We start from the raw sequence: 21,796 nt of genomic DNA, 5'->3' as shown, positions 1-21,796 counted from the left end.
CCCACGTGTTCAAGACGACATTATTAAAGACTAGTACGTAACTATCATTTACTCGTAAGACCATTTTATGATACTCCTCTTCTTGAACGACCACAATCAGCTAGAGAATGATGAGCCAAATTTCGAGGTCAGTTTCTGATACAAATTCGCATATACAAATAACTGGTCCAATCTGCAACTACTGCGGTAGATCAACGATTATTGTGAAATTATGGACAGATGCAAATCCGTGAAGAAATTTCTTCAGATGCACTGTTCATGGGTTTTCCCATTGGTCAGACGCAGAACCATCACGTGGTTGGCAAAGGCGGAGCTTATTGGATGCGAGGGATAAGATACGTCGGCATAGAGAAGAAATCAAGGTACTTAAAGAATCTGTAAGAGAAATGAAAGAACAAGTTGTTAACGGTTTGGTGAACTCTAGGGTGGTTAACACATATGAGGAAGACAAGAAGAAGTTTGAATGTGACTTACTGGCAGCGAATGAAAGGGAAAAAATGCTTCGACAATTTATGGTTCTCTCTTGGATAGGTTTCATTGTTGTCATCGCAATATGTCTTGGGATGTGTACCAAGTCTCTAAGTTAACTTCAATCTGATGTCTACTAAGCTTTCGATGTATGATGCGTTTCTCTCTACATTCAATGTACCCTTTCGATATCTCTGCATTCGTTGTACCCTTTCGCTGTCTCTACATTCGTTGTAACCTTTTGATATCTCTACATTCGTTGTACCCTTTCTATTTCTCTACATTCATTGTATCGTTGCCGTCTCAATTTCACCTATAAATATCCTCTCAATTTCCACTCAATCTATTGCATCTCCTTCTTCGATAACAAGAGAATAAATTGGTTACGAGCTATGGCCGGAGAGAGTTCCAGTAAGCGTAAGCGAAGCATTTCCGATTTCGAGTGGGAAGAGGAAGTAATAGATGCCATGAAAGACGCTTTTGAGAGGACGAGAGTCGTGGTTGAAGAAGAGACGAAGGACCGCTTTAAAGCCATTCTTCGTATGATGAGAGATCACATGAAGAAGAAAGAAGAGGCTACCGCCCTTGTGCATCAAGTGGATCTGATCGACGCTCAACTATCCCAACTGAATCAAATATTGGGTCAACAACTTGTCGACCTCGAGGCAGAGCACAAGAGGTTAGAGGAGATGAGAGAGGTTGCGGAAGCTGATGTCAAACAGTGTGTGGTTCCTCCTCCTATTGATTGGGGCAAACTTCATGTCCGTCTCGACGATTAGTTGCATCACCCAAACTCCTATTTGTATTTTATTTTTGAACTTAATGTATGCATTCTGAATATCTATTTCTCTATTTCTATCGGTCAACTCTACATGTCCAATGTGCATCAAGATCCTTTCGAAGTCTCTAAATTAACTTCAGAAATATGTCTACTAGGCTATCGCTGTACGTTATTGTTTAGAGATGACTACAAGTAATTAATATTTTAATAACTAACTAATGAGGAACAGACAAGTGTAAAAATAAACAGATTCGACAAAAAAAAAAGCATCGGTTCTCTCTTTTCTGTATTATTTTATTAATATTTTAATAAAAAATTTAAATAACACATTCCCCGATAAAGTTTATAACTCGGTCACATTTTATATTATTTTATATTGCTTCTCTGGTTTCGACAGCAAGAATAGAGTATTGGCGGGAGAGCAGATAAAAAAGCACTTTGTTGGATTTTATTGTAACTCTGTAGAAGGATTGGCATTAGGTCCGACATCAAAAGGATGAACCACTGTTTTAGTATTGAGATGTTAGGTGAGACGATTCCACAAAAATATATGGATAGCAGCCTATCATCATAGTTAAACAAAAAATTTAACTACGAGAACAAAAGTTCTACATGTCTATTGGACAACAATATCCATTCGAAGTCTCCAAGTTAACTTCAGAAATATGTCTACTAGGCTTTCGCTGTACGCTATTGTTTAGAGAAGACTACAAGTAATTAATATTTTAATAACTAACTAATGAGGAACAGACAAGTGTACGCTATTATTAACGTTTAACGTTTGAAGTTATGTATATGTTACGAAAAAACTGACCAAAAAATACCAATATCCCATGTATAACTAGTAGAAAACAAGAACAATCATCCTTACACATTAGAGTTTAAAAGGAGGATCACACAAAAAATATCAAGATCCCGCCCATCATCAGAGTTTAATCAGTAGGATCCCACCCACAAAATATAAAGATCCCCCAAACAGAAACAAAACATCAACCCCACATAATGCTAATGAGTCATACATACTTAAAACAAGAGTTTAAGTCTTTCAAACAAAGTTTATAGTTAGTCCCGTATTGGAGGAGGATCATAGAGCCCAAAGTCGTCTATGTAGTTCTCCTCATTTGTTCCACGACATTCAATCTCATGAAATAAGTCACAAGCCATCTTCTCCCTTATCCGTGTGATGTTTGCGTTGCACAAAGTAGTAGGAAAGGCTAACCCAAGAGCATGACATTCTATGTACTTCAAAGTATACACACCACAGTCACCTGGCTTCTTGTTCGGAGGCACTCCCTTTTTGACCCGCTCATGAGTGAACTTCTCGTACAAATAAATATGCTTGTGGTCAGGGCTGGCTAACTCTCGCAGCACGTAGGGAACCAAGACGGCAATAGGCTCGATGGTAGATGCAAGCTCTTCGCCGTTGGTGACACTCGGGATGCTATCCTAGACGACGATGTGTCTCATGGGAATCGAGATCCACATAGCTACCCAGTGCGTCGACTTCACGTTTAAAGGCGCGTATAAGTCGTCCACTTCCAGACCCCATTGCTTGTTAGTCTGAGCATACAGTGGATACTCCCCTGCATGGTAGCTGAAGGCACCAGCTGGCAACAGTTTCCCAGATCCATTAGCATGTGCCTCAGAATTGAAAAAGTCAAGGTACTTCGTTGTCCATAGATGAGTGAACATAGCGTCTAGGAAAGCCAATCTACTCGTTCTAAATATTTGAGGATGCTGCGTGTGTCGATGTCTCAATAGATTCAACCCCGCATCCATGTGCTGGATAACCACATGGATTTAAAATGAAGTTATATAATATTGAAGACTGCCTCGAAGTTTTCTAGTATACTTGGAGACGAAGTTATCTAGTAGACTTACCGAATCTCGTAGCCAGACTGTTTTTGTCTGCAGTTCGTACCACCAAAGACAGCATCGGGATTTCTCTAGGACCTTGTTCTTGTACGTCCTGCGGGTGATGAATGGTTCAACAAATAGAATTTTTGAAACATAACATAAAAGTTAGTAGACTTACGGATTTTTCTTTAAGAAATCAAGGAAAACCTTCTTCAACTCCATGTCTGCTTTATCAAAAGGATTGTACGCTGATGTGGCTGATTTATCACCCATGATAGTCTTGGCTGTGTTATCACCAACGAAAGGAGAACGTTGACTTGACGCCAACCTCTTAACCCTTTCAGCCTTGCCATGTGCCGCAATCCTAGCAGCTTCTTTCATTGGTTCTTGTTTCTTGGCTCTAGCAGTCAAGTCGGCAGCTGTTGGGTTTCCGTGCGAATAAATACAGGTGGGTCTGACTCAGTGTCAGATGATTCAGAGCTGACTTTCTTTGGCACCTTTGTATCCGTACGAGTAAGAGATGTAGATGGTTTCAGGGTCTCAGATTGCCCTGGCTTGTTCTGCAAATTCCGGTTTAAAAGTTACATGGTCATTTATGGAAACAGATAATATTAAAGTCGCCTCATATGTTTAATTTGTCTCAAATAAAACAAACAAAGAAAACACAGATATAGAAATCTACTTCACATAAGGAAGTCTACTTCACATAAGGAAGACAGTTGTTTTTATGTCTTCGAAGTTGACAACTTCTGGAAGTCTATTTTTTCCTCGCCTTGTACCTGGTATTGTGATTGTGAGGGATCGTAGTAGGAAATTGCAAGTGTTCAGAACTAACCATTTCCATCTGAGAGTCCTTCTGTTCATTTGATACAGCCTCTTTCGTACCAGTAGCTGCCTGAGAGTCCTTCTGTTCCTTTGATAAAGGATCAGCCTCCTTCGTACCAATCACATCTCCCTCCTCCGAAGCCAGGCTTTCAATCTTCCCATTCAACCTGTTGAAACCTTCCTTCATCTGATCGAGCAGAGCTGCTCCCCACATGTCGAGCTCATCTTTAATAGAATCCAAGATATTGAACTACAAGGCCGTTGAAGTACCTGGACAGTGCCTCTTCCCACTTGGCTCATCAAATGTACCCGCTCTCTTCTTCTCACCCTTTTTCTCCACCTTCACCTTCGCATTGTTGGATTCATAAATACCATCCGTCTGCCACAAACCTCTCCCCCACCTCCATGGACCAAAATCTCCATTGAGTGCTCTCAAAATGTTATCAATCTTCTCATCTGCTTCATCGTCTTCCCAAACAGGACTAATCATGCCACCAATGGTTTTGAAGTGTCTGAAGTTTGTCTACAATATATGTAAAACAATATACTAGTTCAAATCTAACACAATAATGGTTACCGAGTCATCTAATATCGTAGATAAATTATAGACAAATCACAGAGGTGCATACCTGTTTTAGAATGCCCTCTTTGACATTTTTTCTACCGCGAGAACCGCGGTAAGCAAGCAACAGTGGACTTGGATTGTTCGCCAACGGTTCCCAAATTGATTTGCCAAAATCAGGCATAGATTCGTACACCCATATTTGCAGAGCTTTGACAAATCCGTCTATGGTGTAACTCTGCTTGTTTAAGTCCTTCTCCTTAACAGACAAAATCATGTTCTTGAAAGCAACTCTTCCCCAGGGATAATCAAGAAATACATCTAAATCCATGACTAGCCTAGCCATATTTAGACGGGTGGGCGTTGATGGTTTCCTAGCTTCTATAAACCCAGCGTAGATAGCTAAATAACTCAACCTAATACGCTCTATTCTATCCCAATCGTTTGAGTTCTTACATGCTGCAACTAGTTGCTCAATACTCGGACCGCTGTCTAAATTGACTCCAAGTTTCTCCCAAAACTCTTCCATCTCGTCTGAAACATCAACCTGTGGCTGCTCCAACGACTCGACATCGTCACAGTTAAGTCTAGTGATGGCTTCAAACTCATTCAAAGAAAATCGTAAAGGGTTAGATCCATCCAGACTCCAGATCTCGTACTTTTTGTTGCAAACTATCTGAAAGGTGAGCATATGGTGAACCAGTCTGGAAGCCCATTCGAATTCGAGCTTGTAGAACTGTAACAAGACACCCCGTCGAGATTGATAAATCTTGTCCCATTCATCCGGCTTGAGAGCTTTGTACAGTTCAGCAAACAGCTTCGTATCGTTGCTGTAATAGCCGATGCTTTTTATTGGAAGCGGCTCATCACCTTTCGTGTAAAACCTCCGAGGAAATTCTGGTTTTCTTCCCTCGTCCATTCTGCAAGATAAGATTAGGTTTGGCGGGGAAATTAAAAAACGAGAGATTGAGAAAGAGGAAGACAAATCCAATAAGTCTATGCGTCAAATTGAAAAAGAAGGCTACTATCGAATTGCAAAAGAAGACAACCTTCGGTTTGATCGAAGAGGACAACGGCGGCGAAGACGCGGCGAAGATGAAGATAAAGCGGCTGGGTTGAAGAATACAGAGTTCGTCGAGATCTGGTACAAATAAGTTAAACAAGGTAAGTAAACTGACAATCCGAAAGATAGAGATTTAGGTTTAACATGAAAAAAAAATGGGGAAATCAACCGTTAGTGATAAGCGATATAGATAAGCAGAAGAGATAAGCGGAAGGGAATCGTTTTCTAGTTCCTTATGAGGAAGAATTAGAGATAACTATCCTATGTTATCTCAGTTTTTTAAGTTGTATAAAATTACAATAATTATAATAATCCCGGTTTTATAAAACCAAAATCGTTTTATTAGAAACAGTACCAGAAAATTAGGAAGAAATGATAAAGAAACCGGTTAAAACCGGTTCCCACTTATCAGTAAATTAAACATATAAATATTACCGCTAACTAACGTCAAATCAATTTATACCTTGTAATGATTATGTTGACGACTTCTCTGGCAGACTTCTCCATAGGAAACTGGACCGTCTGCAAATCCATCAGATCAAATTAATTTTTGTACTATTATGCTGAAGACTTATCAAGTAGACTTCTTTCTGGGGAAAATAAAACATACTTTAAACTGCAAATCCATCCAATCAAATTAATTTTTGTACTATTATGCTGAAAACTTATCAAGTAGACTTCTTTCTAGGGAAACTAAAACATACTTTAAACTGCAAATCCATCAAATCAAATTAATTTTTGTACTATTATGATGAAGACTTATCATGTAGATTTCTTTCTGGGGAAACTAAAACATACTTTAAACTGCAAATCTATCAAATCAAAATAATTAGTACATCGTTAACGACGATGAACGAGTTTCTATGGTACATGGACAAAAGTTGTGTGTATATAGAATTCTCCACTTTTAAGTATAAAGTGATATGATATAGAAACTTTCTAAGAGTTACACAGATGTGAATGATAGATGATTATACACTTATATGATGAAGTGAAGTGATATAGAGAAAGTTTCAATTACCCAACCGTGATCAGTCTCCAATTAAGCGTGGATGATTTATATTGACCGATACAAGTATATTGACCAATCACCAATTTTTCGTCGTGAAGATGAACTACGTACTATTTTTTTAAAAAGAGAAAAGAAATGATTTATAGATAACTTTTTTGGTTGCAGTTTTAAACTAATCAAAAGGCCCGTGCTGGTTTATATATACGAGACGAAACGGTTACAATGAACAGTTACATAATTAATAACGCAAACCGTCGTGTCGCAAATCATTAACGAGTAGACTTCGTCTACTGACTTCTTAATGTAAACGGGGGAAGTCTACTAAATAGCTCATCTAATGAAGTCAACGATATCGTCCAAATATTACAGAAACTGAAGCAAGTTCACAGATTACAGACATATATACGCCATTCAAACAAACGACCATGATAAATAGAGGTTCACAGATTTTAATTGAAAGATATACGAAGCAAAAGAGATTAATACAACAATAAAGATTATACTGGCGATTAAGACATTCTCGACCACCGCGTGTACACGACGGACTGACAGACGTAATTCCTTCATCTGATCTTTCACCTTGTCTAGCTCCTGCTGAACCCATAGCATTTCATCATTTTCCTGGATGGCTGTAATAGAATCCCTTTGGTCAGCAAGTCCACCTCTCATTGCTTGAAGTTCTTGCATAATAGCCTCATCCCACCATTTCATAATATGGTCCTCTCCATCCTATACCGTACCATAGAAATAAATATACCATAAGAATATTATCTATACTCAAATAATAATTATACCAAACGAATAAACCATCATACAATCTAACAACCTCATGGTTATTGCATTCAAAGAAAATCCTTCCAGGATTGTCGGTTGTGGTGGAACATTTCATAACGGTTTCCCTTCCGCATAAACATTTGTCAGGAATTCCAACTGTCATGCTAAGAAAGTTTACTTCGGGTGGACCTTCACTCCATACTTGCAAAGAACTAGAAGATGACTGAGTGTAGCTGTGTAACCCCATATCTGAGTGCAAAATGAACAAAAAACTATGAGAACATATATATTTTTGAAGAAAATTAGCTAAAGCGTTACAAAAGCAAATAGCCGACGATAAATGATGAGAATACTTATCTGAGATGTCCTTGAGTTTCGAAGACGATAAATGATGAGGATAGAATTTGAATTTTCGAGAGCAATAATATCGGAATTTTAGGGAGAGAAATTGTGGAGAGAGAGAAAGCACATACAAACTAGGGTTGACTTACAGAAAGAAGTATTTATATGGTTACTGAATCCGGTTAGGTTAAAATCAAGAAGTCGGTACGCTATCGGTTTGGTTAAATTGTCTGTGAAATTAAAATAATATAATATTAATAGTTGATGGCATTACAAAGTCAACCACCAATAGTCTACAGAGAAGTCTACTTAAGCAAACCCTAAATCAAATAATTTTAACCTAATCAGCCTTTTTTTCCTTTAATTTGACTAGTTTATATGTAAATTTATTTATTTCAATGCAGGAAGTCTATGTGGTTATTATTTGGTCAATAGGTTTACCAAATTATTTTTTATAATTTTTAAAATTAAAATTTAAACTATAATAACGAATAGACATATCTTTATGTCTACTCGTTGACGTCAATTGGAGTCTCCCTTAAATGTATCTATTGCAGACTTCTTCCGGGTTATATCTGTCATTTAAGCTTCTGTTTTTTGTTTGGTCTTAAGGGAGTCAACTGTAATTTTAGCACCCTTAGTGGTTATGTTTTTCGAAAATCGAATATAGGATCTACGATTTCATTCAAATACAAATAAAAGTACAAAAAATGCAATTGTCCCGTAAAAAGTTTGTTATTTGGATATTTTAGTGAGAAAATATCTTGATGAGATTAACAGATTTTAGTATATTATTCCAACTTGGAGTATTCAAATGATTTTCTTAGATTAATAGAAAGGTTTCTGAATGTGGTTGCTTTTAATAGTTTAGGACTTATATGTTGCGAGATATTAGTGACTAAGAATTCAGTATATATGTACTTAGCTCTCGTTAAACATTGAACTGCATTGTCAGTTGAATAGTCTGGATCATCATCATACATCTATCTATTATAAAGATCGACTTTAAAATGTGAAAAGAGAAAGTTGTCTATGAGAAAGTAAAACTAACTATAAAAATGATTCTAGTTTTTCAAACAATAATATACTTCTCTAAAATTTCTTTTGTTAATTTCCCTTCTTTGTTTCTATTTATTTAGCTTTCTTCCCAATTTTATATGGATCTGAAAAGTATATTGATTTTTTTCGGAAGCTCATTATATTCAGTTATTGATCAAAATTTCTTTTGATATTTGGAGTTTAATTATTCGAAAGTGCTATTCTTTGCATATTAATAGAACTATAGAAGTTAGTTTTACCGGATAGCAAAATAAAATATCTTCTAATGGTGATGCAATAGAAGACAGAACAAATATTATAAAGAAAGTGCAGTTTGCCCAAAAAAAAAAAAAAGATAGTGCAGCTGAAAAGAAAAACAAGAACACGGTTTGAGCCATATATTTATTATTACTTTTAACAAATAAAAATGTTAAACATGAATCCGATATTTTGGAATTAAAATGTTATGAATCCGATTTCCACTAAGTAAATACGAAATTAAAAAATTTCTTTTGAACTCATTAGAGAAAATGAATGTTTTCCTTTTTAAGCAGACTAGGTGAAACTCCGCGCGTTACATGTTTAAAAATTATCTTTATTTGCAGTTTTATGTTAGTAGATGTTAAAGTTATTACCATGTTACTATGTTAGTGCATCTATAAACATTACATATTATTCATATATTCATTCATATCTAAGTTTCTTCTTATCATTTTTTTCTTATAACTATGTGTATATATGTTATGTTGTTTTACTTATTTGACAGACATATTTTACGTTAACCATCACGATATTGATTTGTAGATTTGACTTGAAGACTTCTTTAATTCTCAACTCAACTTCAACGTTCGTTCTACTAATGTTTCGGTGACCCAAATACATGTGATTTTCTTCTACTATCATGCCGCTGCTTCACAAGCCGCTTCTACAAATACTGAACTTAGCTACTGAAAAATCTGGTTAGATTATATTATTCAAACTGATGATATTCCAAGCAAATATACAAAATGATGAAGAGAAGATTCATACTAAGAAAACAAATAGATGTCTTCAAGCCTCCGTTCCCAATATTCTTTTGCTCAAATTCACGACACTCTTCAAGAGTAGGACGCCTTTCCTTTATTGTAAAGGCTTTATAGTTAGTGCCACATTTTTTAATAAAAATTGACTTTCTAGTCTTAGGTAAAACTGAAAATACTCATGATTTTCTCTCATTTGCTGGAGGTCCATGGCTACAGTAAGGCCAAAAACACCAAGAGGATTAAAAGGTACACTACATGTAATATTTATGACTGCAATTAGTTGACAACTTATAAAATGTTCTCTTATGTTCTGTCTATGTGATCATCTCAAGTGAGAGTTAGTAACTTCGAACTGATACTTCGATACTTAGGTAAAACAAATTGGATAAAGAAAAACCGGACTGATTGTAAAACTAATATGCTTTATATCGAGAGTGAATTGTGGTTTAGTCGTTTTAAAGAAGAAAATAAATTCCTTTCTCTTATAGCTTTTGTTTCTATGCTACTTACAACTTCGTCCCAAGCTTGCAAGGATCCATTCATGCAGTTTCAACAAAAAAAAAGTAGTGCAAGATTCATTGCCGATAACATTGAACAACGATGACAAATTTAATCTACCAAGAGGTAGATGGTCTCTAGCCTATGAATGTTGAGCTGACTTTATAGATACATTTTGGGAACTCAAAAGAAAGTGTATCTAATATCCATGTGATACGGAAATTCAATTCCATAAATATTGTGGAGTATGATAATGATACGGGAAGCATGTGAAGTTATACATACAGTATTAAAAAATTACCAACTGTGTAAACACCAGACAGAATCAATTATCCCAAACCCCATAAAACTAAATGTATATGGGATTACGGAGAGTGTATATTCGGAACTTGGTGACTTTACTTTTTATCTACTCTCAACCAAATCACTGTGAAGTAAATAATCTGATAATTTTATTTGAATCAGCAACCAAATTTCTGAATTTAAAGATCGTGAATGATCTTTAAACCACAAAATCAACATTGAAGTATCATAGTATTACAAACACTAATAAAAACCTACATAAGCCAATAGTATGAACCCTAAACCATAATTGGCAATGGTTAAGTCATAATTGGCAATGGAGTGTATAATCAAAATCATGAGTAATTTGGAATATTCTTACCATACCAGGTGCATGAAGAAGAACAACGTTTCACCTTCGACGAAGCGTTGCATATATACTAAATTATTGCCTGCAACAGTGCAACATCGAATTGACCTCTCTAATTTTCCCTAAAAGATTTCCTAAAAAACAGAGACCATATATGAACAGACAAATTTGACCAAAAAAAACCCAAGTAGAGAGGATGGAAATACTCACGAGTAGAGAGGCTCTCTAATTTTGATTTATACATGGAGTGAAGGTATTTTCGCTGACCAAGAAATTGAGATTTCAATGGAAATGGTACTGCAATTTCTGAATTCTAGCAACCTCTTATTCCAATTGGACATATAAGAGAATCTGGAAAGGTAACGTCAGTTATAAATTAGATTGGGGGAAGGAGAGATGAAGAATAACGCTGTGAAGTGGATTTAATATAAGGGAGGACTAAGGGACCATTAATGATTTCTAAAATGTTTAACAGACTCCTACTTCTTTTGCCTAGAATGTTTAACATACTCCTACTTCTTTTGTAGACCACTAATTCAATAGTAATAACATTTTGATGTTCATTTTTTCTACCATAAAAATCAATTACTCGTTGTTTAGATTCATTTTGGATTACTGTGGAATAATGTAATCACGATATGTAATGCAAGTTCATTAGCTTTTTTCTGCGTATTAGTCAAACTGTATATGTATCATGATTTGTTTTTCTTCACTAAACGTATCTTTCAGTTTCATATGTCACCCAAACAAAGACAACAAATGCGAAACTTTCAATTATACTGTACAATAGTCAATAGTCTGGATTACATTTAAGTGGTAGTTGTGAGAAAAAAATCATTGAAATACGTACGAAACCCTTAAACTATGCTTGCCGTAAATGTTATTATATATAATGTATCATAATTATATATGCATATACACAACAAAGAGGTTCATTGGACTCAAATGTGCAGATGGGCACAGACAATGACACAAGCCCAATAATGAAGCCCACTTCGCAGAAAAAGACAAACAAGGGAGCTTTCCAGAAACAGAGCTTCAACGGTACGAAGAAGGAGACACTCCTCCTGAAGAATCGATTCAACGTTCTTGAACCTTCACCCGATGACTCACTAGAGACAGCTACATGATAAGATATTTTTTCTATTCTAGATTGTTCGATAGAGCTGTCTATAAAATGTAACTATGAACCATATTTGTACATTATTGAAAGTAAGGTTTTTTTTCAAAGTCTGTCCAATGTTTTCTTCTTTCTTTCATGGTATTAGAGCTTTTGTAAACCCTAACAGGTGAAACAATGGCCGTCATTTTTCTATTTCCAGACAATGTTCATATCACTAGCTCTGTCACACTGAAACTGAATGATACTAACTATCTCTTATAGAACACACAATTTGAATCTCTGTTGTCAAGTCAAAACTCATAGATTTTGTCAAATTAAGGCCCCGTCAATGCACCTACTCAGACCCACATTGTCGTCGACAGTGGAGTCTCCAATGAAGTCCCAAACCCTCAATATGAGCCATAGTTCTGTACCGACCAACTCGTTCGTTCATGGCTGTTTGGTACGTTGTCTGAGGAGGTCCTCGCTCATGTTCACAACCTCCAAACTTCGCGTGAGATCTGGTTGTCTCTCGCAGAGAACTTCAACAAGAGCAGTGTTGCCAGAGAGTTCTCCCTTCGTCGAAGTCTGCAACTCCTGTCCAAGAGAGACAAGACTTTATCCACCTACTGTTGTGAGTTTAAAGGCTATCTGTGATTCCTTGAGCTCCATTGGAAAACCAGTTGATGAATCCATGAAAATCTTTGGTTTTTAGGTGTTTTTAGCCATGATATAAGTGTGCTTTTTGAGTTTTTTGATTTGTTTTCTAGGTTGTTTTTGAGTCTTTATAGGATTAGGTACTCATTGGCACGGATGGAACATAATGGAGCTAAATAGGAGGATTTGGAGCACATTCAAGCATTGAGGCTAAGCTGTGAAGTTGGGAGACGAGTTCAGACATATGCATCGGTTGATGCAGATGATAGTGTCGATCGATGCAGTGTCCACAAGACAAATTGGAAGTTTTCCCACAAGTTTTGAAGATTTACAAAACCGCCCCAAAGTTTTTCATATTTGCATCATTGGTCTCTGGACGTGTTTTAGGAATATATATAAGATTTTTATGGTCATTGTTTAGACCTAAGCTTTAGTTTTCCCTGCAACTTTTGAGAGAGAACCATGAGAGATTTTTAGAGAGTTTTTGGAGAGAAGAATCAAGACTCCTTCAGAGAAGATTCAGAACTCCTTTTCTTCTTCCTTTAATCTCTTAATGAAATGTCACAATATTTTTTTTATACATCTATTTTATTCATGATTTGTGTTTTTACAATTATGTCTGAGTAGATCTGCTTGTTATGTTTAGGGTTTCTCATTAGGGATTTCATGGATTGTTAGATTGATTAATTGTTTGGATTGATTATCTTTCTTGTTCTTCACCATAGGTTGTTCTTAATGCTAGATCTTTGATTAGTCATCTGGATTTAGATTTTAGGATTATTGATTGATATGAGAATATAATTGATTTTCCTGACAAAAACCTTTGGTGAGCAAATTTACTTTTTGCAAAGAGATTTGAATTAGTGATTTTGTGAACTTATCTAAACTTCATTTTATTGCTGGTATTCAACTTGAATTTTGCAAAGAGATTTGAATTTTCGGGTTTTAAAACTTAGATAATATTTGCAGTGAGAACTGATTTATTTTACAATTGTGTTTAGAGTTCAAAAAACGGTGCTTAATTGTTGAATCCTGCTTGTTTAATTAATTGATCTGATTTTCCATGATTTCTTGAAACTTTCCCTAGGTCTAGCATTTCATCCATCTGAATTTACATCTCTTTTATTTTCTGTTTAATCTTACAATTTAATTACAATATTTTAGTTTAGCATAATTAAAAGATTATTAAATCTATTGTGTGAATCTAGAGTCTATGTGGATTCGATCCCTAAGTACTACAATTGATCTCTTAATTTGAGAGAGTAGCTCTAGGGTAAATTTGAGCATATCATACACCTCCACACCATCTCCACATCTCGCCTTCAACACTGAGAAGACAAACCCGTGTGTTCCTCAATATCAACCAAACCAGCGTGGGAGAGGTGAATTCGATCAGAACAGAGGCAGAGGTGGCTACTCATCAAGAGGTCGAGGCTTCTCCCAACATCAGTCATCCTCTCCATCACAGAGGGAGAGACCAGTCTGTCAAATTTGTGGTCGTATAGGACACACAACTATCAAGTGCTACAACCGTTTTGACAACAACTACTAGAGTGAAGTCACAACTCAAGCTTTCTCCTCCATGCGTGTATCCGATGACAATGGAGAGAATGACACCCTGACTCTGGAGCTACTGCTCATGTCACTTCCTCAACCTCTTGTTTACAAGATGCTACAGCTTACGAAGGTAATGATACTGTGATGGTAGGAGATGGAGCTTATCTCCCTATCACACATGTTGGATCGACCACCATCTCTTCTCCTAAAGATATCATCCCTTTACATGAAATGTTAGTCTGTCCTGCTATGAAAAAGTCTCTCTTGTTTGTGTCTAAGTTATGTGATGATTATCTTTGTGGTGTGTTCTTTGATGCTAATAATTTCTATATCATTGATTTAACCACTCAGAAAGTGGTGTCAAAGGGTCCTCGTAAAACAGAGCTCTATGTGTTAGAGAATCAAGAGTTTGTTGCTCTCTACTCAAACCGTCAGTGTGCAGTAACAGAAGATGTTTGGCATCACTGACTTGGACACTCAAACTTGAAGATTCTGCAGCAACTTCAAAACAGCAAGGCAATACAAGTGAATAGCAACACTTCCCCAGTTTGTGAGGCTTGCCAGATGGGGAAAATTTCTAGATTACCGTTTTTAGATTCTGATTCTCGTGTTTTACTACCCTTAGATCAAGTCATTGTGATCTATGGGGCCCCTCACCAGTTGTATCAAATCAAGGATTCAAATAGTACTATGCAGTTTTTATTGATGATTTCTCCAGATATTCTTGGTTCTATCCCTTGCATCACAAATCAGAATTTGCTTCAGTCTTCATTGCATTCTAAATGCTAAGATAAAGGTCTTTCAAAGTGATGGAGGAGGTGAATTCACAAGTCACAGATTAAAAACTCACTTTGCTGAACATGGAATTCACCACAGGATCTCATGTCCCTACACTCTGCAACAAAATGGGCTAGCAGAGCCTAAGCATCATCACCTAGTTGAGCTTGGGTTGTCTATGATGTTTCAGAGTAAGTCTCCCCTGAAATATTGGGTTGAAGCCTTCTCCACTGCAACTTATATCAGTAACATGCTACCTTCGTCTATGTTGAATGGTGTAAGTCCATTTGAAACTTTGCTTGGAGTAAAGCCGGACTATTCCTCTCTCCGTGTCTTTGGATCTGCATGTTATCCATGTCTCTGACCACAAGCCCAACACAAGTTTGATCCTCATTCGTTGCAGTGTGTATTCCTTGGCTTTAATAGTCATTACAAAGGATACAGATGCTTGTATCCCCCCCCCCCCACTGGAAATGTATATATTTCAAGGCATGTCATCTTTGATGAACAAACGTTTCCCTTCAAAGAGCAATTTCAGTCTCTGATTTCTGCGTATCCAACAACATTTCTCCAAGCTTGGCAACATAAACTAGACCTTCCCCTCTCTAACGAATAGACTCAAGTGGAGATGCTGCCACGACCATTCTCCATGCCTAAGGAAGAATCAATTCAACCTGCAGAACCAATCCTAAATAATGAACCTGTCTTAGAAGAGAGTGAAGGAGACATTGATCTAGAGGAGGAACAAGTTGTTTTAAATCAGGCTCCTGCAACTAACACTCATTCGATGACCACTCGATTAAAAGCAGGAATACAAAAGCCAAACACACGATATATTCTGCTGTCTCACCAAAGCTTTGTACGGTTTAAAACAAGCTCCTCGAGCTTGGTTTGACACTTTCACCAACTTCATTATTGACTTTGGTTTTGTTTGCAGCACAACAGATCCGTCACTGTTTGTTTGTCATTGTGGTGGGAAGACACTTGGCCTTTTACTCTACGTTTATGACATTCTCTTGACAGGAAGCAGCCAAGATCTCATAGACGAACTCCTCACAACTCTTAACAATCGGTTTGCAATGAATGATCTTGGTCGTCCTTGTTACTTCTTGGGTATAGAGATTGAAACAACCAACAATGGACTGTTTCTCCATCAGACTGCCTACGCTAAAGACATTCTTCATCAGGTAGGAATGAGTGACTACAATCCTTCCTTCTACGTGGCATTAGTATTTCACAGTTCCAGCCCACTCAAGTCTACTGCGATAACCTCTCAGCAGTGTATCTCTCAACAAACCCTGCTCTTCACAATCGTACAAAACATTTTGATTGAGACTATCATAACATCAGGGAACAAATTGCCTTCAGCTTCATTGAAACACATCACATCTCTGCAGAAGATCAGCTAACTGACATCTTCACTAAGCCCTTACCTCACAAATCCTTTCTTGACTTGCGTTCCAATCTTGGTGTGTCTATCTCACCCACACCAAGATTGCGGGAGAGTGTAAGGAACAACAAAGATTCATTAGACTCAAATGTGCAGATGGGCTCAGACAATGACACAAACCCAACAATGAAGCCCACTTAGCAGAAAAAGACAAACAAGGGAGCTTCCCAGAAACAGAGCTTCAACGGTACGAAGAAGGAGACACTCCTCCTGAAGAATCGATTCAACGTTCTTGAACCTTCACCTGATGACTCACTAGAGACAGCTGGAAAATAAGATATTTTCTCTATTCTAGATTGTTTGATAGAACTGTCTATAAAATGTAAATGTGAACGATATTTGTAAATTATCGAAAGTAAGGTTCTTTGAAAAATCTGTCCAAAATTTTCTTCTTTCTTTCATTAATAACTTCTTCTGTTACAATTTATATAGAAGAACTAGCTGGAAACAATAGATTCCAATGGTACAACTTATAATCCAGCGAGGTAGACATCAACGTCCCCAAGCAATGCTAAGTCAACCACTCTTGACTTAATATTTTTGTTGGAAAACATGTTAATGCTAAATTCTTGAATATCTATAAATTTTCTTATGATGATTAGTTTTAGCATTCAATTACTGATATAGGTAAAAACTAATAAATGAAAAAATCGCAAATGAAATTGTTAATTTTGATATGCTTAGATGAGAGCTATAGACGCCCTAACGTATCATTGTATCGAGCCATGGACTTACCAGCTTACATTAGAGACCTGTCTTCTAAAGTCTGATTCCATAAACTAGTAAACCACTTACGTACTTACTATGACTTTCCGTATTTAGTTAACATACTTTATTTTTTCGTACTACGCAATGCAAGTAATAGCTCAGTTACTACGGACTACTAAATAATCAATGTGTTATGTGGTAATCCATGATGTCACGACAGTTCTTGACATTATTTTGTACGATTCTAAAAGCTACCGTCTACTAAAATATTATCATAATTTATCGTTCGTTACTAAAATAAGTTTGTTCTTGTCTATTTTGCTGAGTGTCAACTCTCATTTTCCCGTCATCAGAATATATAGATTACAAGTCGCAAGTGTCTCCAATAATGATTAAGTTTGGCTGACCCCAAAGATGATTAAGTTACACACATAAATAGAAAGGTTGACTGTTTTTAAACTAACTAGGACTCGTACTCGCGGGAGAAATATTTCAAAGAAGTTAAATTAAATTTTTAAGTATAAAATTATTTGAAAGTAACAATATAGTTTAAAAATTATGTACTAAAAATAAAATTAAAAATTATCTCAAGAGAAGAAAAATAATAAATAGGAGTAAAACTACATAAATATTAAATATGTATAACTGCGAGTTAAAAAACACAACCATCAAAATGAAACTTATGTTAAAAATATATATATGGCAAAAAAGACTCAACTCTTAGTTAAAAATTATTGTATGAAAGTTATAATGAATAGAGACAACCTTGTAAATATTTTTGTATGCATTATAACTATAAGTATAAGATATTTTATGAAAATTATAGTAAAAAGTTACAAGAATCATAACATTTACTTATATTTATATTATTAATAAACAATATTATGACGAAGTAATCCTAAATGAAAATATTAAATGAAAGATTATAATAAGTAAATGCAACTTTCTGATAAAAAAAATTAAAAACAAAATAAAAAATTTCACACACGCCAATAATTATTAAAAAAATAAAGGTACGACGAAAGATTATAACTGTGCATTTATACATATTGTTATTATTATATAGATTATTGAACAATAGAAAGCCTATATATCATGTTGGTGAAACAGCAGCGTTTAGAACAATGTTTAAGTACATTTATTTATTCTAAAAATACATCATACTTACTAAATATAGATTTTTGATCAACAAAAAAGGGTTAACCACCTGAAATAAACTAAAGATAAAGATTTTCTTTTCATTTATTAAAGAATACATGAATATATTTTGGTTTTAACATGAAGAATTTATAAAATAGTTGATACGGCTCCAATGACAGTTATATAGAACTGTATCTTGCTTAAACTATATATGTCGTTTGTCCTTTTTTCTCATTAATTGGATATCAGATATATGGTCTTGGAGGACCGTTTATACGCAACCATGAGGAATCGTACAGATGCAAAAATAATACTAGTTCTAATTAACTCCATCTGAGTAATTTTGGACATATCTAGAAGTTAAGGCCTCAAGTGCAATTTTCAACAACTCAAACGTGGTTCCCGCTAACCCATGTTATCATTTGTGGTTTCAGCCCTCAACAAACTTAATTAGTTTTTGATTTTAAAATTTATTAATACTTTGAAAGATTATCATATATATAAAGAGTGCTGAAAGACAGCACGAATGAGTTTCTATTTCCATGTGAGTCAGTGTATGGGTCTAATAGCATCAAACTATATCTACCAATAGGTCCCACTCGATGCATGTGTACGAGAATCTACTTACCTCTTGCAAGATGGAAACTCCTTCTTTGGTAGATATTTACTAATGTCCTTAGGCAACATTTTAACGTCAAATAAATATTTGGGTTAAAATTGATTCCATGTACCATATAATTTGGTTTGTAGATAAAGTACGGTAAGAGAAACATCTGATATGGACCATACGGTTGATCTAAGAGAATATTGTATGATTTCATCCTTTGGGATTTTTAATACCAGTTTATTGTTCTTATATTCATCATATACTGTAGTATTAAAATTAGATATTCCTTTGCCTTTTTATATTAACAGATTACATGCCTATCACTTAATCACCAAAACCGTGTAATATTAGGATCATAAGACATTAAGAAAATTTGGTAGACTATATCTCTGATTCATTAATAAATGTTGTTGGTTACCTCACATAACTTTTAAAACAATTAATATACACTTAAATACAACAAATTTAAATGGTCCAGACGGAATCAAAAGTCAACCCTAAACTCCCTCTTCCTCCTTTTAAGAGACACACAAGGAGACGGCCTTTCTTCTCCATGTCTCTGTTTCTCTCTTAACTCTCAAGTCTCTCAACATGTCGGGAGCTATAACTTGCTCTGTGGCCGATCTCTCCGTCCTACTCGGTCCCAACGCCACGGCAGCAGCAGACTATATTTGCGGTCAGTTGGGTACCGTTAACAACAAGTTTACCGATGCAGCCTACGCCGTGGACAACACCTACCTCCTCTTCTCGGCTTATCTTGTCTTCTCGATGCAGCTCGGCTTCGCTATGCTTTGTGCTGGCTCTGTTAGAGCCAAGAATACAATGAACATCATGCTCACTAATGTCCTTGACGCTGCAGCCGGAGGACTCTTTTACTATCTCTTTGGTTATGCCTTTGCCTTTGGTGGATCCTCAGAAGGATTCATTGGAAGACACAATTTCGCTCTTAGAGACTTCCCAACTCTCACAGCCGACTACTCTTTTTTTCTCTACCAATGGGCGTTCGCAATCGCCGCCGCTGGAATCACAAGTGGTTCGATCGCGGAGAGGACACAGTTTGTGGCTTACTTGATATATTCGTCTTTCTTAACTGGATTTGTTTATCCGGTTGTCTCTCACTGGTTCTGGTCCCCAGATGGATGGGCCAGTCCCTTCCGTCCAGCTGATGATCGTTTGTTTAGTACCGGAGCCATCGATTTTGCTGGCTCTGGTGTTGTTCACATGGTTGGTGGCATAGCAGGTCTGTGGGGTGCTCTAATCGAAGGTCCTCGTCGTGGTAGGTTCGAGAAAAGTGGACGGGCCATTGCTCTACGTGGCCACTCAGCCTCGCTCGTTGTCTTAGGAACCTTCCTCCTATGGTTCGGTTGGTATGGTTTTAACCCTGGTTCTTTCACCAAGATACTCATCCCGTATGAATCTGGTTCCAACTACGGCCAATGGAGCGGAATCGGCCGCACAGCGGTTACAACCACACTCTCAGGATGCACAGCAGCTCTAACCACACTCTTTGGAAAACGTCTCCTATCAGGCCATTGGAACGTAACCGACGTTTGCAACGGTTTACTAGGTGGATTTGCGGCCATAACCGCAGGTTGCTCCGTGGTAGAACCATGGGCAGCGATTGTCTGCGGCTTCATGGCTTCACTCGTCCTTATAGGATGCAACAAGCTTGCCGACCTCGTACGATATGACGATCCGCTAGAGGCGGCCCAACTACACGGAGGATGCGGCGCGTGGGGTTTGATATTCGTAGGATTGTTTGCAAAAGAGAAGTATCTAAACGAGGTTTATGGCGCGACCCCAGGAAGGCCATATGGACTATTTATGGGCGGAGGTGGGAAGTTGTTGGGAGCACAATTAGTTCAAATACTTGTGGTCATAGGATGGGTTAGTGCCACCATGGGAACACTCTTCTTTATCCTCAAGAAGCTCAATCTGCTTAGGATCTCGGAGAAGGATGAGATGCAAGGAATGGATATGACACGGCACGGTGGGTTTGCTTATATCTACCATGATAATGATGATGAGTCTCATAGAGTGGACCCTGGATCCCCTTTCCCTCGTTCGGCTACTCCTCCTCGCGTCTAATTTTTCAAGCTTTTTAAATTGTAATTTATTACTATTATGTATTGTTGATTGTTGGAGCTTTGCTTTTTGAAATACAAATCTTGGATAATTTTTGTTTGTTTTGAGTGATCCTATCATGTTTCTGTGTTTATGTGTCTTATTTCGATTCCATTTTTTCAATTTTAATTTTGCATGTCTCGGCTAATACATATGCTATTTCTTAGAGACTAATACATACATGAGCAATGAGCTTTGGTGATCCTTTAAAATGAGAATGCATTATGCATATATACAACTTTGCTTAGGTTTCCTTTTTGCCGATGGCTTTTATCAGATTGGACTAAACAAAAGTTGTACTTTGGACATCATTTTTCGTATATAAATTTTGAATAATCATATATCTTGTTGATCATTATATTGTACGTGTCTTCCATTTTTCATACACAGTTTTATCATTTCGGCTATTGTGTACCACCATCTCGTACCAAAACAACAGAACTTATTCATTTCCTTGACCGACAAGATAGGTTGAGTTTGAATTTTGATGTTAATTTCTTCTTATTCAGATTTTTGTAGCTTTGGTAAGAATTGCGTGTGGTATGATGTAGTAGTAGAAAGTCTTTGGATGGATGGTGTATCAATTATTGTAGTATAATAAAACACCTTCAAATAGATCAAATAATAATTTTTTAACTTATCAATTTTAGTGAAATTATATTTTTTTTGTTAAGAAGTAAAGGTTTAAGTAGATCATTCCAACTTGGATTAGTCTAATGAGCTTTTCTTATAAATTACATTCATATAGTGACCTACGTAGAATCATGAAACTACAGTGCG

The 21,796-nt window shown here is 36.5% G+C and overlaps 1 protein-coding gene and 1 pseudogene across 2 annotated transcripts; one reads left to right on the top strand and one right to left on the bottom strand.

Annotated features, from left to right (window-relative positions):
- Positions 1–2,311: 2,311 nt before the first annotated feature.
- LOC147920525 (uncharacterized) lies at positions 2,312–3,487 on the bottom strand. Its single transcript, XM_087501112.1, has 4 exons — positions 3,285–3,487; positions 3,131–3,218; positions 2,741–3,031; positions 2,312–2,695 (listed from the first exon to the last, which is right to left on the bottom strand). Exons 1-4 carry the CDS (start codon positions 3,485–3,487, stop codon positions 2,312–2,314), a joined length of 966 nt encoding a protein of 321 aa, XP_087357238.1.
- Positions 3,488–19,396: 15,909 nt separating this feature from the next.
- Positions 19,397–21,068, top strand: LOC104766355 (ammonium transporter 1 member 3 pseudogene; annotated as a pseudogene). Its single transcript, XR_015591786.1, has one exon. The product of XR_015591786.1 is annotated as an ammonium transporter 1 member 3 pseudogene (transcript).
- The last annotated feature ends 728 nt before the right edge of the window (positions 21,069–21,796 follow it).

Source organism: Camelina sativa, chromosome 19 (assembly GCF_030686135.1).
Source record: "Camelina sativa cultivar CO46 ecotype springtype chromosome 19, ASM3068613v1".
Taxonomy (NCBI): domain Eukaryota; kingdom Viridiplantae; phylum Streptophyta; class Magnoliopsida; order Brassicales; family Brassicaceae; genus Camelina; species Camelina sativa.
Note: the sequence above shows the minus strand (reverse complement) of the source record. Positions and strands in the feature narration are given on the sequence as shown.